Genomic DNA, 26,938 nt, shown 5'->3' on the forward strand with positions numbered 1-26,938 from the left:
TCTTCACTATCCATATCACATAAAGTAGATAAGACCAAAAGAATATAAACAAGCTATGGTTGTGAACTTGAACTATTGACTTATATTATTCTAAATATTTGAAAAAACTGTCTTTTCAAAGGCTGCCACTTCTCCTTCTTTATAAGGCCAAGAACTAAAAATTTTTATGATAAAGCCATCTTACCAAGCTATTATTTTTCATTTTTCCACTTTTGGCTTGAATGGATGTTGTTGATGGAACTTTTGAACCTTCATTTATGCATTTACAAGGTTGCCAACTAATTCTCACATGCAATTGTTGATATTACATCCATGCCAATGGATTAGATATTCAAGCCTTTCATGTCTTATCCTTGAATTTAATACCTTTTCTACCTCAAATTCAACATGATCATTGATTTCAATCATAGGAGGTGGTGGTTGTCTTTGACTTAGTATATTCAATTCTTTATACCTTTTCAAAAATGAAACATGAAAGATTGGATGAATTTTTATGGATGAAGGTAATTCTAAGCAATAAGTTACATTATTGATTTGTTTTTGAATCACAAATGGTTCCAACTTTCGGTAGTTCAACTTATTACATGACATGTTGGTTATTATATTATACCAAAGAAACCACACTTTGTCACCAACTTGGAATAGAGGATGTTCCTTCCTCAATTCATCCGCCAGTAGCTTATAACATTGTTGAGTCCTTTTTAGGTGAATCTTCATAGTTACTTGAAGTTCAGCCATCTTCATAGCAAACTCCTCTACTATTGGATTTGTCAACTTTGAAGGCTCTATCATATCCAATTTTAGATGATGATCGTAGATTGAATAAAATGACATTTGTTGCTTAGATACATGGATTGTATTGTTATATGTAAATTTTGTAAATAACAAGTAGGAAGTCCAATTGTCTTCTTGATAGTTAGTGGTGCACCTCAAATATTGCTCAAGAATTTGGTTGATCTACTCCATTTGGCCATCAGTTTGAGGATGAAAGGTAGAAGAAAGGTTGATGTCAACCTTAAGAATCTTGAAGAGTGGCTTTCAAAACATTGATACAAATTGTGGTCCACGATCCGACATAATATCATATGATAATCCATGGTAACGATAGACATTATCAATAAAGAGTCTTGTTGTTTCTTCACCAATAATTAACTTCTTGCAAGGTATAAAATGTATTATTTTGGTCAATCAATCAACGACTATAAAGTTAATGTCAAATAAACTTTATGGTGGAAGATTTGTAATAAAATCTATGGAGATAGATGACCATGATTGTCTTGGAATAAGAAGGGATTGAAGAAGTTCATATGGTTGGTATCAAGGATTCTTTGACCTTAAATAAGTATCACATGATAATACAAATTTCTTGATGTACTTCTACATTTTAGGCCATCAAAAGTTTTTAGACAAAAGTTCCAAGGTTTTATTGAATCCGAAATGTCTCGCTGCAAGGAAGTCATGGCGTATTTGAAAAATGCACAGGCAAGTTGGCCCTTTAGGATTGAATAAATGTTCTTCAAAGAATAAGATGTTGTTTTCAATTTTAAATTTAAAAGATTATTCATGAAGGTTGTTGGCAAGATGCTTGATATTAAGAACAAGAGGGTCCATGGTTAAGGCTTTATGAACCTAATTAAGAAATGATAAATCCACAAGCATTGATATATTGATTGCTTGAAGATGAAATTGCTCAAGCTTTAACAAGGTTATCCGTTGTTGATCATATGCTGCCTCACCTTCTTTTGGTTCAAGGTAGAAACCTCTTGATAATGTATTTAATTACCTTTGTTGGTTTCAAGGTCAATACATGATGCAAAAATCAAATTATGATAAATATATATATTCCAATGGACTTAGTGATAGTTCAAAACTTGAGCTGATATGAAGTATTCAAGATTCTTGTGATTTCTATATATAGTCATTATTGAGAGGTACCTTTAAGAAAGTGGTACCATTCTTAGAAAGAATCTATGTTGAAAAATAATTCTTTATAGTAGATTTTGTAGTTGATTTCTATTATTGAGAATTTTCTAAAATGGAATGCAATTAGGTGAAGTTTGCCATCTTATCCATATTATGACAAGACTGCTTCCAATGCAAAGTCTGAGGCAATGATCTCTATAAAGTAAGATTTGTTAAAATCTAGATATATCAAAATTGGAGCTGTTATAAAAGTATCTTTTAAGCTTTAAAAAGCTTTCTCTACTTTAGAACGCTAATCCAGCTTGTCCTTGCATATCAATTACATAAGTGGAGTAGCAATCTTAGAATAATTCCTAACAAAAACCTTGTAGAAGTTTGCAAATCCAAGAAATCATTGGACATCACGTACAATTTTTGGCTTTGCCCAATTGATGATTACTTTTACCTTCTTTGGGTATATAAAAAGGCCTTTGTTGGAAATAACATATCTAACAAATTTGACTTGAAGAACATGAAATATACACTTTTCTAGTTTTGCATATAACCCAATACTTTGTAGTTTTTTCAATATAAGTCAGACATATTTTTTGTCATCTTTTGGATTCTTAGAAAATATTAGAATATCATTCAAATAGATTATAACAAAGTTTTTGAGATGCTTGCAAAATATATCATTCATTAAGTGTTGGAATATGGTTGGTATATTGGTAAGTCCAAAAGGCATGACATTGTATTCAAAATTTCTATACCTAGTGCAAAATATTGTCTTTCATTTATCTCCCTTCTTAATGCATACCAAGTTATACATGCCTCATAGATCAATCTTCGTAAAGATCTTTGCTTGGCTAAGTTGATCAAAAAATTTGGATATCAACAACAATGGATATCAATTTTTTACTATTATTTTATTAAGATCGCGATAATCAATGCATATTTGTAAAGATCCATCTTTCTTCTTCACAAATATTATCGGAGCACTAGCTGGCAACTTGAAATATCAAATAAAATTCTTAGCTAGATTTTCATCAATGTACTCTTTTAAAGTCACAAGCTTATTCTCGAATAAATTGTATATGGGTCCAAATGATAATTGAACATCTTTTTGAAGGTCAATCACATAATCGTAAAGATGATGCTTTGTCCAAATGTCCATATTTTTCTTTTCAAATATATTTATAAAATTCTTATATGCCTCTAAAATTGTTTTTGTAGCAACCACAGGTTTCAATCGTGGATTTATAGAGATAGCAAACGTAGTACCCTGTTTGGCCCCCCTCACAAATGTTCTAACTCTAATAAATAAATATTCTTTAAGTTTTAGCTTGTTAGGTGTTAAAAGTTTTTTCATAGATCTAGAGATTCTATGATATACTAAAAGAAATTCTAACTTTTGGAATATCTAATCTATCCATAGATTGTATTTTTCAAGCTATGAGAGTCCTAAAATGATTGGACGTGATGTTTATTTAATGACGCTGAATACTACTTGACTACTATGGTTGTCAAAGGTTATTTCTAATGGAATTGTATCATAAGTGACGTCTCTAGAGGATAAAGATCAACTATCTATTACTTCTACATGTACGGCTTTGGATTTTTTGACCGTACATATTTTTTATGATCTAAAAAATTCTTTGTCAATAAAACATACAAAGGTTTTCAAATCAAATAATGTATAACACTTTAATTTTGTGACTCTTAACTATATAGGTATTGTAAAACAATGGAAAGGGCTAGCATAGAGTATAGGATATTTTTTGGTTTGTGATAGTGAAGAATCCAATTCCATAGTCCCAATTGTAGCCGGACACCTTCATGTTTTTACAAAGCTTTTAATGATGTGGCCGCTGTCGTAATACGTGGCATTTTGGCTTGAAAATGCATTGGGCACCTGACTATGGAAGATAAAAAAAAAATCCAACAACAAGTCCTTACAACTTTAATAGATTCTTAAACAAATTACAATTAAAGATTAGCAAATATAATCAAACATTAAATCAAATTCAATCAAAATTTCAAAGGAATTATGTAAGAAACACAAAGTATTCTTAAAGAACCTTTAAAGAAATCATAACGAAATAATATAGAATTCAAAAATATACTAAAATAAAAATATTAATTAAATTCTACACAAATCCTAACCAAATTCTAAACAAATCCTAATCAAATCCTAAAAAAATCCTAATTAAACCCTAATCAAATCCTAAACAAATCCTAACCAAACCCTAAATAAATCCTAGTAAAATCCTAAAAAAATCCTAACCAAATTCTAAATAAATCCTAATCAAATCTTAAACAAATCCTAACCAAATCCTAAATAAATCCTAGTCAAATCCTAAAGAAATCCTAACCAAATCTTATTCAAACACTTACAAATCCTAAACAAATTCTAAAAAAATCTTAATCAAATCCTTATCAAACCTTAAACAAATCCTAATCAAACCGTAAACAAATCGTAACAAATCTTAACCAAATCCTAATAAAATCTTAAATAAATCTTAACTAAATCTTAAAAAAATCCTAACAAATCTTAACCAAATTCTAATCAAATCCTAAACAAACCTAAACAAACCTTATTTGAATCCTAACCAAATCCTAAATAATCCAAGTAATTCCTATGACAGATTTAAACCTCAATAATTAATGAATGAACCATTGATTTCAACTCAAATTTTTCATACTTCTTTATAATTAAGTTGAAAATAAGTACAATTTTTTTGAGGAAGATTGAATTCACCAAAAAGAAGATCGATCTTAATATATGCTTGGATGTTGGCCGGCCTCCTTCTTCAATCTAAATATTAAACTTTCAATGTCAATATTTCCTTATTGAATTATTCAATTGATCTTAAATTACTCATATATATATAAAAAAATAATTATATTATCCAAATACATAATTTTTACTCCAATCCAATTAATAGATTGCAAGAAATCTAAGAAATCCTCACTAGACCTAAAACTCTATTTCCCGAGATCCCGATCCACTTAAACCTCAATAATCCTTGATCTAACCTTTCAATCAAGCTCAAACTTATAACATATATTGAACAAATATATACACACAAATCTTCAAATTTTCATCTATAGATCTATTACCAAACTTAGGAAATTCTCTAAAAATATCACTCACTTTATTTCACAAATTCAGAATCACCCAAAACAAATCTTGACTTTGCAAAGCTTTTACAAAGTCAATATACACTCAAATCACACCAAATCAATACTCAAAGAAAACCTATCAAATCAACTCCAATATTCTACCCTCTGATTTCCAAAAGATTCCAAAAATCATCATCCAAGCTTGATTTTGTGCCTTAGGGTCTGATTTCAATCTTAGTTCATAACCGGCCCTCTTTGGGTATCAATATCTAGTTTTTCTAGGTAATTTTTGCTAGAATTTACTCTTAACTTCTCCCTAAAAATGCGTATATCATTTATTTTTCCAATCTACTTTGTTCTACCTTATTTATGGCCCTACAAAATAAGTAGAAGTCACTTTTCTAACAAGACAGTATTACTATTAAAAATTTTATTACCTTCCTATCTTTTATCCATATTTTTTTACTTTATCTTTTAACTTTGCTCTTCTATATTACCATCTTTCATCATATAGTCATATTACATGACACTGCACTCGTCATTTGATATGTACATTGGCATTGTCGTATTACGTATTATCTTATTTAGAAATGCACAAGGTAACTAGCTATGGAAGGTGAGGTTGTGTTTCACAAGTATCTAAGAAATCCTAATAGGTTTCACCCATATGAAAAGAATATAATCCGAATTTCAATTCAAAAGTGCTAAAAAAAACTCTTCTAAGTAGTTTTAATCATACATAAATCCCAATTACCTTGTTACTTTCATATTTAAGCAATTTAGATTTTTTCTTATAAGCCTCAATCTGGCATTCCAAAAATGATCTTTCTTGGCAAGGTAATGGCTTCCCTCCACAGCACTGAGAAGGAGCTCCTCTTGCTTGTCCAACACGAAGGTCACCACATTGCTTATCAATGCATCAATGAAGCCAAATCCTATCATCACGAAAATACATGAAAAGAGCTTTGCAAAAGGGGTTACGGGGACATTGCCGCCATAACCAACAGTGCAAATGGTGACCACGCAGAAGTAAAGGCTATCTACCACCGAGAACGTCTCGATTCCAAAAAACCCATCGCTCTTCCATGTGAGAATTGCAATTCCTATGGCGAGGTACAAGAGAAGACCAACTCCGGCTTGCATGACAATCGCATACCCTTTCGTAAATTCGGGACGCTTCAGAGAGATTGCTTTCCGATCCCTGTTTATGATCGACATAGCCGGCGCCGTCTGGGACCGATGAATTCTAGACGCTGCATTCTCGCACCCAGCCAAATTCCCGACGGTCTTTCGCATGAAGCCCACATCAACGACATGGCTCCCTTGCAAAATATAGCTCTTGCAAGAATTCTTCTCCGCATTGTCGAGGTGACACGTTTCTAAACCGCCACCATCGTCGCTTTCCGTGAGCAAGGATCGGCGAAGGTCTTCGCTGTCTTCATCCCATCCATCTGGAAACAAAAATCCTGAACTAAGAGGATCCTTCGAACCTCGTCCCATGAGCCAATTCTCCAGGCTGCTCCTCCATGATATAGTCTCCACCGAGCCAACCTTCCAAGCATGAGTTGAAGAACGACACTCCTCACGCATGCTGCTCGACATCGTGGGCACCTCATCCTGCAGAACTGAGCCAAATATATCGGTCTACGCAGCTGCCACTCCCAATTCCAAAGATTGCTTGTGCAAAGACAAAGCATCGGCATCGCTCCCTCCACTTCTACCTGCCCTTCTCCTCCTCCGAGCCACCAAACCGACAACCCAAATTTAGCCATAATCCAACCCCAACCCCAAGTCCTCCAACCCTCCCCTTCGAAAAGCAATGCCGCAATCCTCCGACGCAACTAAAGAATCCTCCAGAGTGGTTGCATGCACCACCACAGACATCAACTACACCTCAAAAGCGCCTGGCGTGGCGCATCTGCTCGCATCGCGTCACCCAGCAAGGAGCATGTGCTGCTCCTGAAACACCCATCGCAATCGCAACGCTCGCTGCATGGCTGTGTAGGCAACTACCTTTTCTTTGCTTTAACTCCTCCTATTTCTTTTTCTACACATATATATATATATATACATTTTTTAATATTTTTGTTAAGATAGACTCATAATAACATTTTTTTTTTCAATTGAGAACAAGGTCTTCATTCCTAAAATCCCATTTTAGAAAGATATGCTGATACATTCTTAGTCAGTCATATAACAAAATTGGATGTTTAATTTACATTTATTCCATAATAAAGATTATTATTTTTCTATTCTTGGGCCATGAATTTTTAAAACTTTTATAGCACTTCTCTCTTACATATTATTGAAGGTTTGGTGTGAATTAACTAGTGCAACATCACTTTAAAACTATTTGAACACATGTTATTAAATTTTGCTCTTTTGTATATTATTTATTATTAAAATTTAGCCTTTCAAGATATTTCTAATTGTATTTGTAAAAACAAACAAAGTGTATTATAAACTAATTTAAATGAATGCATATGTGAATTGGAGTAGGCTCTTATGTTATTTCTTTTTTAATATAATATTTTCTTTATGTAAAATATGTTTTAAATTTTTAAATTTGATATATATATATATATATATATATATATATATATATTAAATTTTTTAACCATCCTCAAATATATAGATTGTAATAATGACTAAACTTTTTAAAAGTCAGTTCCGTGATAATTCATTATTTGAAGCATATAAAATAATAATGATTACATTAGTTTTATAATGAAAAATTTGATTTTTTTAATTCGATCATATTTATTTTTACTTAATAGGAATATTTTATTTTAAAATCTATTTTAAAATAGGCAATTTTTAATATAAGTATTTATCAATTCAGCTATTTATGAAAATAATAGTTTTAAATTTAAATAATCATAATAAATATTTAATAAATATTTAAATTTATATTTAAATATAAATCAACCAATAGATATTTAAAGTTTTAATCAATATGTTGTTATATTATAAACCACCTATTTGATAAAATGTCACTCTAAGCTAAAAAAAATATGGACCTATTGCAAATAGAGGTTTTGTTTAGAGAATAAGGGGTGAGGTTAAAGAATTACTATTATGGTTATGAATTAAGAGAGATCTTTAACTGAAGAAATAAAAGTTAAACATTTTAAACAATAAAATTTTGAAGGAAGCAAAGAGTATTTAATTTTTAATTTTTTTTAAATTTACATTTGATGCTCAACGATTCTTTGCATATGCAACTAAAAAATATAATTATTAAGTTTCATGCCATTTTAACAATCAAAATGAGAGGTATTTTACCACATATACAAAAGTATTAGAATTAGGCCTATAAGATCAATGAAGAGTTCATAGATGTCTACTTATGAGTTTGAGCAAAAACTTTGAGGTTAGAAATTGAGGTCTGGGTACCATATCCAGCGCGCTGGCAAGAGCAGAGGGTAGATCGGAGAACGCACCTTTGTCGCTTTCCCGTAATTGATTTGCTTAAAAAAAAAACAAAAAACAAAAAAAAACTCCGAGGTTGCGACAACACAAATAACAAGTTCAACTACATGCAGGTGATGGACACCAGGGTTGAGGTGGGTTGCCTTGCACCATCGCCAACGCCGACGGGCGACTTCTTCATGGGCCACTTTTGTGTTGCTGCCTCAGGTTTGGTATGCCATCATCGCAGCCGAGTTCACCCGGGCCTCCTAGTGGATGGGCACTGGATGCGGCGTGCTGATTCAGCCAAATGCATTGGCACGCCACGGAAGAGCTCCTATAAAGGGAGGGTTGGGCTGGGCTAGCGTGGACAGAGGTAGAGGTGCAGACAATGTGGCAACAGCGTCCATGTGTGGTTGTGGGCGAGGAGACATGAGCAGTGAAGGAGCGTGCGTGGAGAACAGCAGCGAAGTGAAGTGACCGTGGTGTGCAAGTTTGCGGGGAGTGGAGAGGAGAATGGGATGGAGAGAAGAGGGTGGCTTGTGATAAGGCGAGCGAGGCCTGGGACCTGGAGCACATGAAGCCCATAAGGGATGGTGTGGCACAAGAACGAAGGTTTTTAGTGCGAGATTGTACCATTGTTTCTTCGGAGACATCTGATGAAATTGGAGCGATGCAGAGAAGATTAGCATGGCCCCTGCGCACGGATGACACGCACACATCGAGAAATGATCCACATTTTTTCTCTTCTCTTCCAGTTCTATTTGAACCTGCTCCGCAGCTGCATTTCATACTTCCGTCCACCACGTCCTACTGCTTCACAATGTCACACCAAATGGCTACTGCGCATGCATATCAACTCATCCACTTGTTGCAAATGAAACAACATTCCACTGCTTTCTGTTGGGAGCATACTTCCATCAACTTTGTTGTCTTGTAGGATTGATTGTGTGTTTTTTTTTTTTTTTTTTTTTTTTTTTTACTATGAGCTCATTGTTGGTGTTGATGAGGTTGAGAGAGGTAGTCCCAACATTGTGAGGCTTCACTAATCCACACCAACTCATCTATTTGTACATGTACATGAAATGTGACAAAGACACACATTAAAAAGTGCATAACAATGTAAAATTTCTTACAGTGTTTTTAAATTTGGTATTTTTAACATCACATTAAGTTTATATATATATATATATATATATATATATGGTAAAACTTCTATGATTAATAAGTAATAGAATTTGAGGTGCATTTGAGGTGTATGGATTGTAGCTCCTTGAAAGAAGGTAGAAAAATTAGGCAAGATCTTAAGATCCTTCCATGGCACCTAAAGTTATGAAATATCAAAAATATAATATATATCTATATATATATATATATATATATACACACACACAACATTTGTGAACTTTGGTTTTATTTAAATCTTTTACTACATGAACAAGTTATTTATATAGTATAATGGATATATATATATATATATATATACATATATTTCATAACTTTATGAAATACTTCTTTTTACATGTTTTTGGTATTGTTGGAAATATGTAAGAATCAATCATATAAGAATCTATTTTATACTTAATTATTTACCATTTATCGATTAAAAAATATCATATATATATATATATATATTTTTTATTTTTTCTTTCTTAAAATTTATATATTTCTTAATTTAAATTATATATATATATATATATATATATATATATATCTATATTCTACCATATTACAAATTTTAATAATGATATTTCTTATTATACTACACATATATATTTTATGCTTAGAATCTAATAAAAGGTTTTTAATGAAGGATTTTGCTTGTATGTTACTTCTAAGCTTAAGATATATTAGTAGGTGCTAAAGAAGAAAAAAACCCTCGATATAATCTTAATATTCTAAGTGATGGTTTTTTTTAATTCTATATAATAGTATTTATTTATTTAATTAAATTTTATTATTTTTTTTATTACAAAACTATGATCTTTATGCATTTCTTTTTACTAGTGCTAATGCATATGGATGGAGGTTAGATATCAATGAGTGACTATTTAGAATCATACATTGGCTTTACAAATTTTGTTTGGATTCTTTAGAATAATAATATACTTTGTATTTCATAACTTTGTTTATAATACCTACAATACTTAAAACAATTATATTAGTTTTAGTTTTTTACTTGTTTATTTTTTTTACTTTTTTTTTAAAAGAAATTCTCTTTTATTATTTTTTTCCTTTGTAATTGTTTTATCATTCTTTTTATATGTATCTATTATGTTTGTAAAACATGTCCAATTGGATTCTTCTTATGCTATCTTGTGTGGTGCTCCATCTTTCTTGTTTATATATCTAGGTACAATTATTTGGATTCAAGTAACAAGTGTTTTAAATCACTTTGAATTAAACCACGGTTTACTTCATAGATTTAGTCATTAAATAACATCTATTGTTTGCCATGTATCTTCTCATAACATCCTATTGTGGTAGGTTTTGAATGGATTTAAGAATGCAATATAAAGCACATTGTTGATGAAGGATTTGATAATTAGTATATTTATTTTTTTATTTCAACATGTTGGAAGGTTATTTGATATTTTCAATTATATAGTCATTTATCTTTTTTTTTAATGATCCAATTATCTTATTTTAATTTTTAAAATTACATTGAGATTGATATTTAATTGAATTTAGTTTGTTTCACTTAGTAAGCTAATAACTTCTTTACATTGTTAATATCTTGTATTAAATAAAGTATTTATTATAATTTGATTAATTATTTTTTAATAATATTATTAATATAATTATTTTTGTATTCGAATATCAATTGAATGTAATATATTATTGTTGGTTTTCAAAAACTAATAGTCCAACATCAAATAGTTTACTTTTAGTCTTTAATTATCATGATTAACTAATAAAATTAAATTACAATATATATGTTATATATTATTTTGATGGTATTATATATATTTTTTTTAATGAATAGAAGTTAAAAATACTAATCTATACATATTTTCTTCAAAATAATTCCTCAAATCTAAAAGTAGTTATTCACTTGATTTTTTTTTTAAATGGAGAAATTATTAAATCACACATATACTACTTAATATAATAGAAACAAATAGATGTAAGTGAAAACACAAATAAATACAATAAGTAAATGACACCTTTCTAAATAAACAATAAAAGAGTTTCTTATTCATGGACAAGAGCAACAAATGCTCTTACAAATGTTATAAGGTTGTGAAAACTTTTCCTTGAAGTTTTATTTTCTTATAAAGCTTTGAGAAAATAAAACTTTGACACTTTGCCTAAAAGCCTTGATCTCCTAAAAAAAGCTTCTATACAATATTATAACGTTTCATTTTTAGTTTCAAATTCTCTGGTTTTTTGGTATTAGAAAAAACCACCATTGAATCTTTATACTTTACAAACAAAAACTTCTAATTAATATTCTTTCTTTATAATAGAAGTGCATCTATATAATATTTTTAGAAACTTTTATTGATATATATATATATATGATAAGATTATTTTATAATTATTTTTACAAATATATATTTTAAAAATTTATATTAAAGTAGATGTTCTTTTTAATATAATTCTATTTATAACTTATTCAATATATATATATATATATATATTATGGTGATTGATATAAAATTAAATTATTCTATTTCAAATATTTTTAATGTCTTAGATCTTATAAATATTGATGTAGGGTGAACAAAAAAAATTGAAGATTAAATAATCTTTAAATATATCTTAAACTCATTAGCCATGGATTTCAAACTATCTATAGATATTTTTCCTTATATCTATCTATCTATCTATCTATCTATATAGATAATATATTCATGTCTACAAAATCCTAATATATTTATGTCTAAAATGCCCTTGTGACATCTAATGAAGAACACAAAGCATATATCCTTTTATGAAATATATATATAGGAAGTTGTTAAAGCCAAATCCCTCCCTCCCAACTCATGATTTGTTTTTGTACAAGTTCCATGTCCCCCACCTCCTTCCCATCCAACATCCCCATTCCCATACCCCAACCTTGTCCTTGGTCTCCACCCTAAGCCCACTCTCCCTAACCCAACCTCCCTTGTCTCCACTCCACCCCCTTGTTTTTCCTTCTCCCTTTGGTTATAGCAAAAATTAATAATATATGTATGTATGTTTAAGTATAAGTAAATATATATTTTTAATTTTAACTTTTTGAATGGAAGTTAACAATGACTTGTACAATATAAAGTAGAAGTGCTTCTAATTTTGTTAAGGCTTAGATCATATCTGACACTATTTGTTCAATTAGAATCATTCATTTTAAGTAATCATTTGAAGTTAATCAACTTTATTCTGGATAATTAAATGTTTTGTAATTTCTGTGTGACTACTTTCTTACAATAATTAATTTTTAATAATTTAAAAATTACTACTGCGTTTTGATGTATATATATAAATATGCTGGGATTTTGGGGAAAAAATCACTAAATGCTTTACTTCAAAGGTCTGTGCATAATAGAGATTTTAAAGTACATGCTGATTCCAAAATTATTTTCATTAAAATCAGTACAACTGAGATTTAATTTAATTTAATTTTTTTTTTACCTTATATAATCTAGTTAAGATTTTAAAATAATAAATAATAATAGATATATAATTTTTTTTATTACAATGAAAACATAAGATCATGGACAGCATTTGATATAAAGAAGTGATACAATAAATAAAATAAAATAAAATAGCCACTGGTGGATGGTTTGGCCATAATGAAAAATATATTGTTAAGAAATAACCACAATAATCTGATTCTTTATTAGTATTCAACCTTTTATTTTGATTTTTTAAAATCTAAAAATGAATGGGTTATAAAATCTAAGTTATATATTGAAGTTATTAACAGTATTAATTTAGTGTATATGTGTATGTTGGTGTATGTACACATATATATATATATATATATATATATATACTGCCGCTTTGCTAAGGAGTTAGAATTATAAATTAAATATGACTTCTTGAAGACGGATTGATATCTAAATTATAACGCAAAGATGAAAGCAAACCAAATACCCAAATTTTTAGAGTATTTAGAAGCTTTCAGATCACGATTGGAAGAATTGCAACATCTTTTAAGTTGATGGATTGTTGCAGAAGTGTATCTGAAAGAAGCTCCGTCTGTTGACGTGCTTTTTCTGTGAGAAGTGTGCTTTAACTTTGCAAAACCTCGTGCTCAACTCGCAAGACTCACAGTTTCCTTCAGTTTTTGACTTGATGCCTGTCTCGTCTAATGTTGCAGGTCTCAAAGCAAAGTACCGAAGATAGTTACAATGACGTACATGGTCTTGTTCTCCCACCGAATGGTGTTGCTTCCGTCCGTGCCTTTATTCCAGAAGCCAGACGTAGCCACTAGCATGCCAGCTCCATTCTTTTGCATTATAACAGTTGTCACTGCGACCAGCGTTAAGTAGAGCTTGTCATGAGGATTGTCGGCGTGTATGTAATGTTTTGTTGAGAATTCACCCGCCAATACGAAAGGATTCCGCACTTACCGACGTATTTGAAAGGTTTGTTGAGGATGGCCAAACGCTTAATGCAGCTCTCTCCCACTCCATTTGTCCAGTGTTCGACCTGCACTGAACCCATAAATCTGCTCAACCAATTTGTGATCTGCGGCTTTGTCAACTAGTTTTGTGGTTATGTGGTTTAGAAGTTCACAACGAAGTGGGTTCAATTGGAGGATTGACCTTGTCGTGCTGGAATTGCTGGCTCCCAATCGTCTCGTCGATAGAATCCTTTATGACTGTCTTCATCTCGTCCTGGATGAACAAGCTCTGCATAGAATTCACAAAACCGGAGGTGCTCTAAGCTTACAAGATCGGCGGACCTAATAGCAAACATTTCCCAGCACAACTGCCTCTGAAATGGAATTTGTATTTGCATATTGCTGGATACGATTTTCTGCCAGAGAAGGGAAGAGACTAAACAATACATCTTCAACATCCTTTTTGGACGACATAGTGGATGTCTTCGAAAACGACGTCGGAGCTTCAAGCTCACGAAGTGCTGATGAAGTGGGGAAATCGAAATCTTTTCTTCAAAAACCACGAGTTCCAAAAGACAAACCAAAGTGATCATGAGATCAGAATCAACTTGAGGTGCTACAACTTCCCTGCATCGATTGTAGAGACAATTGAATTCGGCACACTCTGCAATCGATCTACTCCAACGGTGTGTTTCATGAGCCAGAAAAAACTGCTGATCTCCTTAATGCGAGAGTAGTCTTTTAGTGGTGATTGCAGTTGAAAGATTGCAAGGGCTTTATGAAAGGGCCAGAAAAACAAGTGACGAAAGGGCAAACTATCCGCCGGCCCCAACTGCCACTCGAATCATGCTCACAAACGGCGACGGAATCTCCGTTCCCATGTGTGACTAGTTGCGGACGAAATCAGTGACGAAAGGTTCATGGTTCTATTAATTTGAAACAATGTTGTTTCCTTCCAAAATTTTCCTCTACAAATGGGTCAAATGAGATTCAAACAGCAAACGTTGTTTCTCATAAACTGATAGTTCGAAGTATTCATAATTGGGTTAAAATACACTAGTTTTCTTGGGTTTTTGGTTGTGCACTGTTAAATGTTACAGATTATATCACATAATCGTCAAATATCTCCACGGAATCATCTATTTCTAATTTTACGCCAACAAGATTTTTATCAAAAGATTTAAGTGGCGGTTTTACACAAGTCTGGAAAAACAAGCATTCATTAATGTTGAATAGTATGATGAGCAATGATGAGCAATTAGTAGACAGAAAACACAAGAAAGGTGGCTATACACAATATTTTCACAGAAAACATAAGCAAATAGAAGATATGTGCATGGAATTCCAAAAGAAAATCTAACTTATAAGGGAGAGAGGATGTAGTTGATTTATAGGTACAAATGGGAGTTTGGATAGCATGGGGCCAATGTGACAGTTTTGTTGAGAAATAAAACTTCCTTTTAGGGCAATTTTGAAGAAGATCCTCCTGCTACTCGCTACAACTCTTTGCCAACTTTCATAAGATAAAAGCAACATTGCAATAGAAACCCAATGGATCAAAGGAATCCTCAAAGTCTATTCCATCATCCAATTCACGTCATATGATGCACCCTATTGAGAGCAACAACTGAGAAGAACAGATGGGGAACCGAAATCAAACAAGAAACAGATAAAATATGGTTGTATGGTTGTATACCGAAATCTTGTTGTATTGTTGTATGGTATCATCCATTCCTTGTCGGGGTGAGGAGTAGGTTTGTTCTTTGGCCACGATTAAGAATGCTGACATTCAGTTCTAGGATTGCAATGCAAAGAGCACATGCTTTATCTTCAATTTTTTCCACAATGTAAGGCATTACTATGGTGGTATTTTATCTGTTTCTTGTTGGATCATCCGGTTGCATACCCGAAATCTTGTTGCATTGTTGTATACCTAAATCTTGTTGCATTATTGTATACCCGAAATCTTGTTGCATGGTTGTATGGAGAACAGGGCTACATCCGGGATTCAAGTCAAGAAACCAAGTCTTGTTGCTGTGGCAATGAAGTGATCCTTGAGATCATAAAGTTTGAAACCTATCACTCATTTTAGTGCGTGCATCACCAACAACTGCGTATGACGTTTCAAATGCTGATTTTCTTTCTTCTAAAGCTTCCACCTCATTTTAATCGGCACCATGCTTGTGGGTCAAGCTGCGGTGTGGGTCGTTTATTTTTGCAGCTCTAGCAGCATGTGAATTCCACCAGTTTCCTATCTTGTAGCATCGTTTTTTCTGTGTGTTGTGAGGTGAACTTGTATTGCGGAGCTTTGTTTATAGGGAATGTGAAGCACATAATGATCATGACGTTGATTCCTACTATTTGTGCTTCAAGTCGGAGTCTCTGAGTGTATATTTGCCCCGGTTTGCGATGCCCAAGCTGTGGGTTGCTTTGATTGCAGTAGTTGGAAGAGTATGTCGTGCTGTAATTCAGCTCGATTAGAGGCAGCATTGTTGCCCAGTGACACAGTTGAGATTTCAGAGTTCATCATTCGCCTTGTGGTAGAGTAAGGACAATTAATTTTCGAGTTCCTCTACGATTTCTACACATGCTTGAAAGCTTTGAAGTAATTGCGTAGTGGTTGTGACTCTGAGCTAAGTATGAACTCCTTTGCTCGAAATTAATTTGTAAATGTGTGGTGGCTATGACAGAATCCATCACTTTTTTGGTGGTTCTTTGTTGCAGTCCGATTTGATTTCGGTTACTGAATAGAGGATATAGGGATGACGGGTCTTCTATTTTTCCGATTTTTCCATGCATTTGGTCAATCACGGTTGGTTCGTTCACTTTACGGCAGACACTGAGTCGCATTGGTGGGTTTTGTTACAAAGCAGTACTATTTTTTTTTTTTTTTTTTTTTTATGGAACAACCAAGAGTGGGATAGTTTTTTTGGTGTTACACACCTTTACCAATGGAAAAGAATGACTTCTAGGGTGATAAAGCACTGTGTTTTGCACATTTCGTTCTTGCTGAAAACCTTTGTGTGCTAGAATTCCTTCAGGTTGATTGGTACATCTGGAATGCAAGAGCTGAAATGTCATCTATCAAATGGACAATCAAGGTAATATTGCATTTCCGTTTTTCTGCAAAAATCATGAGAATGTTAATGTGACTGTTAACCAGACTCACAATTCCTAGTGGAATTGGACAGGGGCAGAGGGGAAGCGTTGACGCCACTGATCAGTATATCGCATCAGAGGATGCTGAAGAGACAGGCCATATTATAACCTGTGACTGTTCCGACGAAAACACTATCGAGGCATTCACGAGACTCGTCTCATCATTCCAAACATCGGTAAAACCTAAAGTTCTTGATTCAGAGTATCTTTTTGTGTGTATTTGATGCATTATTGTAATCAATATGTTTTATTAAGTTATAGAGTATTTTTCACGAGCAAATCTACGTTTTTCTCTCTTCTATAGTATCAATCACTCATTGGGTTGCTAGCAAGTAACAAACTTAAGTCTAGTGCATAATTCTTTTCCCATCAATTGGCCTTTTAGTCAACTGTGTGATGTAGTTGAAAGAGAGTTGGAGTACTTGCAGAAACAAGAGAGTTGAAAGGTTTGTGAGTCTCACGCCCTTCAATGGATTGAGGCTTGCATGTTGAAGATTCCCTCATAAATTCACATTCATAGCTCTAGAAAATTTGTACACATTACAACAACTTCTCTAGTATCTCCTATATATTTTAGGTAAATTATTTATCTAAAATATACTCATCACTTTTTAAAACATTCATTTTTAATTTTTTAGAGAATGCTTCTCTAATACTTAATTTACACATTTTATTTTTCAATAAAGGCCAAAGATAATTTTATGCCCATCTTTAATACTTTAAAAAGAGTTTTTCAAAATCTAGATAGAAATTGAGTCCTTCTATGTGATATAATATCTTTTGGCAATCTATTGTAGCAATTAATATTGTCAAAAAAAGATCTACATGTATATTCAATTGTGATAACTTCTTAAGATGGTCTATTATAAGATTTTTATTTGAGATAATAAATCCTAAGAAACCAACTTAAATTTTGTGAAATACACACTTTTTTAACTTGGTATGAAGTTTTGTATCTCTAAGTTTTTATAACACACAAAAAATATGAACTTTATGTTTTTTTATTTTTATAATAGATTAATTTATTTTTTAGATAAAAAAATAATTAAACCATCTAAAAATCTTTTACAAAAAATTATTCATTTGATATCACGAAGCAATTGGCACATTTTTGAATTCAAAAGGCATAGCATTATATTTAAAATATTAATATTCAATTCAATTTATAGTTTTATATTTATCACCTTCTTTAATGCATAGTAGATTATATGTTCTTCATAGATCTATTTTAATATAAATCTTTGTTTGATTCAATTGTCCAAAAAGTCTCAATATCAAAGATAGAAGATACATATTCTTATTATATCTTTAATAATCTACACATGTACAATGATTTTTTTATTTTTTTATTTTTTTTCACAAACAAAATAAGAGCTTCATGTAGAGATTTTGAATGGAATATGAAATTCTTGACCAAATTCTCATCAATACATTCTTTGAGTGAAGCCAAATTATTTTTCATAAACTATAGATTGGTCCAAATGATAGTTGAGCTCTTTCTTGAAGAATAATTGATCAATCAAAAAAATAATGTTTTGCAAAAGAATATGTGTATTTTTTGTCTCAAAAATAAACTTAACTTATGATCTTGGAATTAAATAACATTGAAATTGAAGTTTAATTACTATTTTTATTTTATAGATAAATCTTCAAATTTTGATCTTGTACTATCAAATTACTTAAGCAAAGGAATTGTTTGTTTTTTAATATGTAAATAAGGTTCTACTATAAGAAAAGTAATACAATTTGGTGTAGATAATGAAGCAACATCAATCATTTCTATATCTTTATTTCTAACTTATATTGTTCTTTGTTCCAGTAGTAAATTTAATTAATGCATTGTAAGCATTAATTTTCTTTTTTTTTTGGGCATTTGTATTATTGTATCTTTTATTTCAATAAGTTTTTCTGTAATAATACAATAAAAAAGAAGATTATTAATATTGCTTAGCATTAGTTGAAGAAAAACTTAAGAACAAAAAAAAAAAAAAAAAACAAAAAAAAAAAAAACAAAACAAAAACAAAACAAGATCAATTTAGAAATGGATAATCATCAATTTTTTAATAAGAGAATCAAGAAAAAATAAAAGTTTTTATATTGTAAATAGATTCTTTTCAATTAATTAAAGATAAGATCTTGAAGGATATAATTAAATATGTGAGATAAGTCTAAAAAAAAAAAGACAACACAAAGAAAATAAAAAAAGTATATATATCCAAGAAAAATTGGAATAACTATTCATTAAGATAAGAAAGCTACAAACTCTTGAAATTAGATTAGAAGCAAGAAAAGAGTTCTCAAAAGTGAGAAAGATTTTATTCTTGCCTCTATTTATATAACTTAGCTTAAGGAACTATGTGGCAATATTCTACACATTATCCAACATATTTCCAACTTATAAAATACATGACTAACTTTAAAGGCAAGTTTGCAACATAAACGCCACATAGCCAACTTATACAACAAGTGGCCAACTTATAAAGCATGTGCAATACATGGCCAATTTGTTAGCTAAGTTTTCAACCTACCTATCACTTACAAATACTTAGGAAATCAAATATACATCTATGATGCTTCTAAAAAGCTTTTCTACAAGACATTAGTAAATTTATCTTCTATTTAACTCATCTTATGCAAGTAAATACTAATAATAATATTTATGTTTATAAAAACAATTCCTAATCAAAAATGAGTCTTATATGGTATGATTTTTGAAAATTATTAGAATAGATTTAAACACAAATCTAACAAAATATATATATATATATATATATATATATATATCAAAAAGAATTAATTTATTTTATAATCCACTTAATAAAGTAATCTTTGATCTTAAAACTTATTTTTAGATAATAAAAGAAGAATCTATGACATTCTTTGCCAAACTTTGGAAGAATCTAATTCAAAAAGACAATCCTCTTACTAATTAAACAACAAATAAATATAATAATTTTTTTAAATAAAAATTAATCTTTTAAATAGAATAATATTTAATCTAAGTCTCACTTCCATAAAAAGATTGTATTTATGTGGCTCATATGGCACAAAGATGTGGCAGTTAACATATGGAGAAAAAAAAGCTAGTTCCTACTGTAATATTTATTGTGTATTATGCTTCTCCTAAAAGCCAAAGACCATTCTACACACATTTTAGGAGTGTTATTAAGCTTATAAAAGTTGATTTTGGTTTTTCTTTCTTCTATATAAACCAACTTTTAATCCTTAGAAATGGAATCTATAGAATATCCTCACTTAGAAGTAAGTCGTTTTTACAAAAAATATCTCTTTTTAGTTAAAATACCTTGATAGGATTTAGACTTTATTAAGAAGATTTTGTTTATAAATCATTTGGATTTAAAAAATAAAGTATATTTTTGAAAAGTAAGTATCTAGTAACTTCTATATTAAAAATATGATTTAAAAGAGCCTAATAGAATATGGATAAATCAAATAAAAATATGTAAAGAAGACATAAGAACAACATCTTGAATGTGAGACTACCCTCTTCAAGAGATGGAAAAAATCATGGATGGCTAAACATCTAATAGGTTCTAAAGTGCATAAGTTCATTAAATAGAACTTTAAAATACCACCTAATGGCTAAAAAAAACACAAGAGAATAAATGAATTAGAAGTAATTGCAATTACCTCACACAATACTCTTAACACCAGCCCTCTAGTAATAGGTGTTAATGCAATCGTTTGTACCATAATCTACTCTATTAATATATTAGGCAAAATCTCGTTTTATGTCAAAAAAATAAGAATAAGAAAATAAATTGATCAACAGCCACAACAAAAGAAATCAACGATTTTTTTCTTGTGCATGCTGACATCATCCGGATAAAGCAAAAGTTGGATGAAACACATTCATTTTATTCAGATGAATGAAAACCGCAATGCGGCAATGTCTCGCTTAGGAACACTTCCCAACCCCTGGAATATACCCCGCCCCTTCAAGCCACAACACTTGGTGGGATCAGGAAGGTGACACCTGGACCAGAGGCGCCACGTCGACTCCACCTCGGGGGCGGGGCTGGTCCCAAGAAAGCCATGTCCCGACGTCGCCGTGTTTGGCCATCACTTTGCTCGAGTTTCGAGTTTGAGGTCGCTGCTGGTCTTCGACGCTTTCGTATCCCTCCCTTCATTGCCGTGTCGTGCCCCAAGGGTTTGAGGCAAGAGCAAGAAGTGAGATACATTTCATGCCAGAATTTGCGCCGTCTTCGATAACAGTTTGAGTGTCTGTAGCTCTACTGTTAGTGAGCATTCGAACGAACCTCTATTTCGTTGTCAGTTGTGTCGGCAGTTAGAGGTTTGTGGTCGAGAGCTGAGGTTAAAAGCGAAGATGAGCTCACCTGATAAGCTAGGTAGTAAGTTGTGAGTTCACTCGCTTGGTAGCTTTTGGTATCTTTTGTTGGAGGGTTTATGTCGTTTGTATGTAGAAAAAGTTTTGGAGGTCGTTACGGGGGGATGTTGTTCGGTTGATTCGATGTCCGTCAGGACTTTGCCTTCAGATTTTAAATATCTTACATTCAGTTTGTATGTATTCGTTGAATTCATGTGCAAGTGTAGTCGTTTGCTGAAACCGTAAATGGTGAAACGTGGGATCCTAGCTTGTGTTAGTCCTTAGGATTACGAGAAAGCTCTAATTGTGTTAGTTCAGTCTAGGAACACATAAAATTGTAATGAATTCCTTGTCATAGCTTGAGGATGGTACTAAGAAGGTTATTGATAATTGCAATCTCAGTAAATTCTCTTTACAATATTACTTAATTTCTAAGTGTTCCGAATGCGTATCTAGTTTCAATGCAATTCTGAAACCACCTGCTTTCGTGCAGATACAAATATTTTATTCAAACGTGAGATTAGGAGGGTTTTAGCTTGATTTCAAGCAGGAAGATGGATTCTGAAGGGAACCTGTCAGGGAACTCGTCAGGCGAGTTGCCTAAGATTTTGAAGGATCAGACAAACGTTAGCACTGGAATTGGCCCCACGGGTACCGATACTCCTGCTCCAAAGGACCTTATGCTCCATTGTGATCAAATGGTACGTTTAATTTCTGATCCTCCACTGATTCTGGGTTTATGTAAGCTGCACGTTGACTCTTACTGCTGCACAATCATGTCCTTGGGTTGCCTAATTTGATAGTGGAAATGCTTTACTTTCATATGCTGATGACGTAGTCATGCATTCTTGGATTCCATAAGAACTATCTATATTTGGATACTTTATAGATGTCAAGTAATTGAACTTTTACCTCCCTGATTGTTATTTCCCATGGTGACCCTGTCCACAATACACAGGAGCACAGCTTGAAGGAGCCTCTTTCTCGACCTCCTGGAGCGCTTTTTCAAGTTGGCTCTGGTTTGAAAGGCGACCAGAGTGAGAAAATTCCCGAACCTATCAGTGAGTTCTCGTTTGATTTTCATAATTTGAAAACAAGAATTGAGTTCAACGTGAGAAGAAAACCATATATAAGATGCAGTGTTTGTTTTAGCCTCTCGATTTAATAGAAACAGTATGAACCTTTTCAAAGCATGTAAATTAATTTAGTAGCTTTCATCGTTTTGTTACGTTTTAGAAACGTTTTGGGTTCCGCATATGTAGCAGCCTTTTTTGGAAGCACCTAATGAAGGAGATTGTTAATATGATTTTGCTATGTTTAGGCGAGGAGCAACCAATCAGCAATAGTTCTCATCCAGAATCTACCGCAAAATGAATCAAGGAGTGAATGATTTGGAGCTGTGGCGGGGTTAGCTATAAAATTCGATTGATGTCAAGCAGCACCGTTGGAGTTAATTTTGTAGGGATGAACATTTGCATTAAATGTTGCACCACTTGATTATAATAGATTGTACATATTAATCGATGCTCAGTGTTGTTCTTTGGAGGATTCGAAGTGCAATACCTTACAAGAGGTCAATATTTCTCAAATCTTATGATTCACTACTTAGCCTCTTGAAAAAATCGTAACACTGGATCACACAATTCCTTTGAGCCACCTACAGTGTTTATTTTTGCACCAGCCCTATATTCACTGCAGGTTACTATTGTTATCAATGAATGTGCCACATGTCAAACTGCATACGGGATCCTTACAAGCTAGTATTCTCTTGTCTCCTTTTTTACTTTCTGATTCGAGTAAGGTATCTAAAAAGTGTCCATTTCTGAAAGAGACGAATCTGATTGGAATGTGCAGCCACCAAGACATTTCTTGAGCCCTCGAGTCCTTTCTTTTCAGCTGTTTGAAATTCCATCTTTGCATAGGTTTGATTATGGTAGAAATAAAAATAAATAAATAAATAAATAAGAAGAATCGTAATCCTCGACAGAAAAATGTCGTGTAATGCACTACACCGTAATGAAGAAGCAAGAAGGCGTTCCACAAACAGCGGACCGATATTTCATCCCCTCACAGAATGACAAAAAATGAAAAAGAGCATCCACGAGCCTTGATATCTGTGTCACAGGCCATCGACCTTCGAGGCTACGTGCCACAAGGCTCTCTAACAGGATCCTAGAAACGACATCTCAAATTCAACCCCAGATCAACAATGCATTTGAATCATATGTCTAATTTGACGTGTTCCACAGGTGTTCCTAGACTCTAGTCAGCGAATTGCGACGGTCCCCGGTTCCCGTTACTTCGGCTCCGACAGCTCGGAACACATGTCGATCAGGTTGCGTTTCGGGATCCATGCACGCACCCAGCTTGTGGGCTTTCTATGGCTCATGACGGATTGCCGAGTCTCGAAGTTAGTCATGTTGGAATCTAACACTGCAGCAACAGTTTTAGGATAATCACTACTTCATCCGTTCAGATCAACCTCAAAGTTCCGATCTACCAAACTACCTCATTCATATGAGTATAAATATGTACCTATTCCATCCATTTTTAAAAGATGTGAGCATGTTTGTGGGCTATAAAAGCTCTGGCTTCTGGATTCTATCATGGCATCAAAGCAGGTTTAGTTATTTCTTCACTCTTGTCAACTCCTTTCTTGCTTCCAGTCTAGTTTCAAGGATCTCTAGATTCCATTTGGTAATAGCCATTCCAGTTTCTCTTTCAATATACATACTTGTTTATTTATATTTTATTACCTTTCTTTGAATGAAGACTCACTTGTCTGAATTATTTTTTCATCGAATTCTTGTCCTTGACAGATTGACAAGAGTACACCTACAATATCAGAGCTTTGTCTAATCTTGATTAAGAGTGGATTACCCTTTTTTGCTTGATAAGATATAAGCATATTAGAAGTTGCAGATTACCCTCTTCTAAACTGATATTGTCTTTAGTATTTTTTTTGTTCTCAAATCCTTTCTTCTATTTATCTTGAGCGATATTAGACATCTTCTCTTTTCTAAGTGTTATTATGGCAGAACTTGTTGAAATGAAGAGTGGAATGGTACAAATGTAAGAACAATTGAGGGAGTTAATACTTGCGATGCATCAACTCAATTTACAACCACAAGGAGCAATAAGATTGGCAGGAAGTGAAGATATAGAAATAGTTGGAGCTGCTTCAATATCTGTACCAAATCATGTCCTTTCTCCTATGGTGGAACGTCCTTCCAGTATTAGAGAATCAAGAAGTACCCTACCTGAGAAGTTTGATGGCACCAGATCCAAGTTTCGAGGATTTATCAATCAAGTGCAACTTGTGATTGAACTTCAACCCCAAAGCTATCCAACTCCAAGATCGCAAGTTAGATTCATTGGTATGTTTCTTTCAGGTTCACCACTATCGTAGTTTTCATCTTTTCTTGAACGGCAAGATCCAATATTAGATAATCTAGAGGCTTTTTTGACGCAGTTTCGATCTATGTATGGAGAACATGATGCAATTCGTGTTGCAACCAATAAGATCTGTATTTTACGAGAAGGCAATCAATTAGTAACGTTGTATGCTTCACAATTTTGACAACTTATAACTGATATCAAATGGGATGATGCTGCACTTATTAGCCAATTTCTCTATGGATTACAGTATGAGGTAAAAAAATTAATGCTCAACTTACCTGATCTTCAAACATTGAGTCAAGCAATTGACTTTGCTGTGAAGTGCGACAATCGCCTTTTTGAATTTCGATCTGAGAACCGTACAAGTGGACCTCAATATTACTATAATTCAATGGCAACACCAACACCTCTTCAACACATACATTCGGAAGTAGAGGATATGCAAATTGATGTAGTATGTTTCAAACTTCTTATTGAGCAAGAAAAGACACGTTGTCATTAAGAAGGATTATGTTTATATTGTGGAGAACCAAAACACATTGCTCAACATTGTCCAAAGAAATGACGCAACCACAAAATTAGGAGTATGGCTGTAAAAGAAGACAATATGTTAGAAAATGAGTTTGTTCGGCTACAATAGGGACTGTGCGGCTGGAATCTTGTACAACATCTAGTAAAGTTCCTATTCTCTCCTGAGAGCCCTCTCCTTGTTTTACATTAAATGTTATTTTAGGACCTAAACATTACAAAGCCTTTAGCTTGTTACATTCAGGAGCCTCAATGCATTTCCTAGATGAAGAATTTACTAAAAGACATAACATGTCTTTAGTAAAGAAAACTAAACATGTTCATGTAGAAGTCATAGATGGTCGTCCATTGTCTTCCGGAGATATTACTCATGAAACCCTTCCTGTAGAAGTAATAATCAATGATCATAATAGCTTTGTAGTATTTAATATCATTAGATCTCATTCTAATCCAGTCATTTTAGATTTATCGTGGTTAGAAAAATACAACCCTCAAATAGATTGGATTTTCCGAAATCTTTCTTTTTCTAAAAGTATAATTAACAATGTAGTTAATCAAGTAGAGAGTCATAAGTCCAGTTCAAATAAACATGTGTTTATAGGTACAAAAGCTTTCTTGCATGCTGCTATGAAAGAATCACCATATATTATTTATGCCACACCCATTTCTAACGATGCAAAGACTTCACGTGGCATTCCAAGCCAATATCAAGAATTTCAAGATGTATTTGAAAAAAAGAATGTGGATACAATCCCAGAACGTCGTCCCTATGATTGCTCAATTGACCTTCAAGAAGGAGCACAACCGCCATTCAGACCAATCTACAGTTTATCACAAAATGAGTTGACTGAACTCAAGGAGTATATTAAAGAAAATCTAGCCAGGAATTTCATACGCCATTCTAAATCTCCGGCAGGAGCTGTGATTCTATTTGTGAAGAAAAAAGATAGATCATTACGGATGTGTATTGATTATCGAAGACTCAACACGACTACCATCAAGAATAGGTATCGACTACCTTTAATATCTGGACTTTTTGATCAGTTGATTCAAGCTAGGATCTATACAAAAATAGATCTCCATGGAGCATATAATCTAGTACGCATCAAAAAAAGAAATGAATAGAAGACTGCATTTCGAACTATGTATGGACATTTTGAATACAATGTCATGCCTTTTGGACTTACAAATGCACCAGCAGCTTTTCAACATTTAATGAATGATATTTTTTGAGAGTTTTTGGACGATTTTGTGGTCTGTTATCTAGACGTCATCTTCATCTATTCTAAGAATTCAGAAGAACATAAACTTCATGTTCATCGTGTGTTACAAAAATTAAGAGATGTGGGACTCTATGCCAAGATAGAAAAGTGTATATTCTACACTACTCAAGTCGATTTCTTAAATCACAACATTTCAAATAATGGACTTATGATGGATCCTAAGAAAGTTCAAACTATTATAGATTGGAAGATTCTAAAAATGGTAAGAGATGTCCAATGCTTTTTGGGAT

At 32.5% G+C, this 26,938-nt stretch overlaps 3 protein-coding genes, 1 long non-coding RNA gene and 1 other non-coding gene across 15 annotated transcripts; 3 read left to right on the forward strand and 2 right to left on the reverse strand.

Annotated features, from left to right (window-relative positions):
• Positions 1–5,566: 5,566 nt before the first annotated feature.
• On the reverse strand, positions 5,567–7,024 carry LOC112276499 (two pore potassium channel c). The gene has a single exon (XM_024507880.3). The coding sequence runs from the start codon at positions 6,625–6,627 to the stop codon at positions 5,776–5,778; it is 852 nt and encodes a 283-aa protein (XP_024363648.1). The 5' UTR covers positions 6,628–7,024; the 3' UTR covers positions 5,567–5,775.
• Positions 7,025–9,076: 2,052 nt separating this feature from the next.
• LOC112277073 (U6 spliceosomal RNA) lies at positions 9,077–9,179 on the forward strand. The gene has a single exon (XR_002968253.1). It is a non-coding gene; the product is annotated as a U6 spliceosomal RNA (small nuclear RNA).
• A 4,245-nt stretch (positions 9,180–13,424) lies between these two features.
• LOC112276548 (uncharacterized) lies at positions 13,425–15,827 on the reverse strand. Of its 2 annotated transcripts, none has more exons than XM_073530943.2 (4): positions 15,687–15,827; positions 14,193–14,279; positions 13,998–14,076; positions 13,425–13,896 (listed from the first exon to the last, which is right to left on the reverse strand). In XM_073530943.2, exons 1-4 carry the CDS (start codon positions 15,777–15,779, stop codon positions 13,748–13,750), a joined length of 408 nt encoding a protein of 135 aa, XP_073387044.1. In that variant the 5' UTR covers positions 15,780–15,827; the 3' UTR covers positions 13,425–13,747. The 2 variants fall into 2 exon arrangements, with proteins under 2 accessions (XP_073387044.1, XP_024363723.1); XM_024507955.3 differs by lacking the exon at positions 15,687–15,827 and adding an exon at positions 14,438–14,739.
• Positions 15,731–17,875, forward strand: LOC149986435 (uncharacterized). Of its 5 annotated transcripts, none has more exons than XR_016500655.1 (4): positions 15,731–15,837; positions 15,984–16,081; positions 17,032–17,091; positions 17,182–17,875. It is a non-coding gene; the product is annotated as an uncharacterized LOC149986435 (long non-coding RNA). The 5 variants fall into 5 exon arrangements; XR_016500652.1 differs by lacking the exons at positions 15,731–15,837; positions 15,984–16,081 and adding an exon at positions 16,088–16,535 and having other exon boundaries at positions 17,182–17,325; positions 17,578–17,875; XR_016500654.1 differs by lacking the exon at positions 15,984–16,081 and having other exon boundaries at positions 15,745–15,837.
• A 3,365-nt stretch (positions 17,876–21,240) lies between these two features.
• LOC112276503 (uncharacterized) lies at positions 21,241–23,087 on the forward strand. Of its 6 annotated transcripts, none has more exons than XM_024507886.3 (4): positions 21,241–21,520; positions 21,992–22,199; positions 22,457–22,559; positions 22,820–23,087. In XM_024507886.3, the coding sequence occupies exons 2-4, from the start codon at positions 22,053–22,055 to the stop codon at positions 22,870–22,872; spliced, it is 303 nt and encodes a 100-aa protein (XP_024363654.1). In that variant the 5' UTR covers positions 21,241–21,520; positions 21,992–22,052; the 3' UTR covers positions 22,873–23,087. The 6 variants fall into 6 exon arrangements, with proteins under 6 accessions (XP_024363654.1, XP_024363653.1, XP_090103228.1 ...); XM_024507885.3 differs by having other exon boundaries at positions 21,241–21,412; XM_090247102.1 differs by having other exon boundaries at positions 21,241–21,412; positions 22,457–22,535.
• Positions 23,088–26,938: the final 3,851 nt, after the last annotated feature.

Source organism: Physcomitrium patens, chromosome 24 (genome assembly GCF_059467195.1).
Source record: "Physcomitrium patens ecotype Gransden chromosome 24, ASM5946719v1, whole genome shotgun sequence".
Lineage (NCBI taxonomy): Eukaryota > Viridiplantae > Streptophyta > Bryopsida > Funariales > Funariaceae > Physcomitrium > Physcomitrium patens.

Coding starts and splice junctions, on each gene's coding strand:
- LOC112276499 (XM_024507880.3), bottom strand. CDS start 6,627: ATGTCGAGCAGCATGCGTGAGGAGTGTCGTTCTTCAACTCATGCTTGG.
- LOC112276548 (XM_073530943.2), bottom strand. CDS start 15,779: ATGTCAGCATTCTTAATCGTGGCCAAAGAACAAACCTACTCCTCACCC. Junction 14,280..15,686: donor AACAATACAACAAGATTTCG/GTATACAACCAT, acceptor AATTCTATGCAG/AGCTTGTTCATCCAGGACGA. Junction 13,897..13,997: donor CAAACCTTTCAAATACGTCG/GTAAGTGCGGAA, acceptor CGCTGGTCGCAG/TGACAACTGTTATAATGCAA.
- LOC112276503 (XM_024507886.3), top strand. CDS start 22,053: ATGGATTCTGAAGGGAACCTGTCAGGGAACTCGTCAGGCGAGTTGCCT. Junction 22,200..22,456: donor TGCTCCATTGTGATCAAATG/GTACGTTTAATT, acceptor CACAATACACAG/GAGCACAGCTTGAAGGAGCC. Junction 22,560..22,819: donor GAAAATTCCCGAACCTATCA/GTGAGTTCTCGT, acceptor TGCTATGTTTAG/GCGAGGAGCAACCAATCAGC.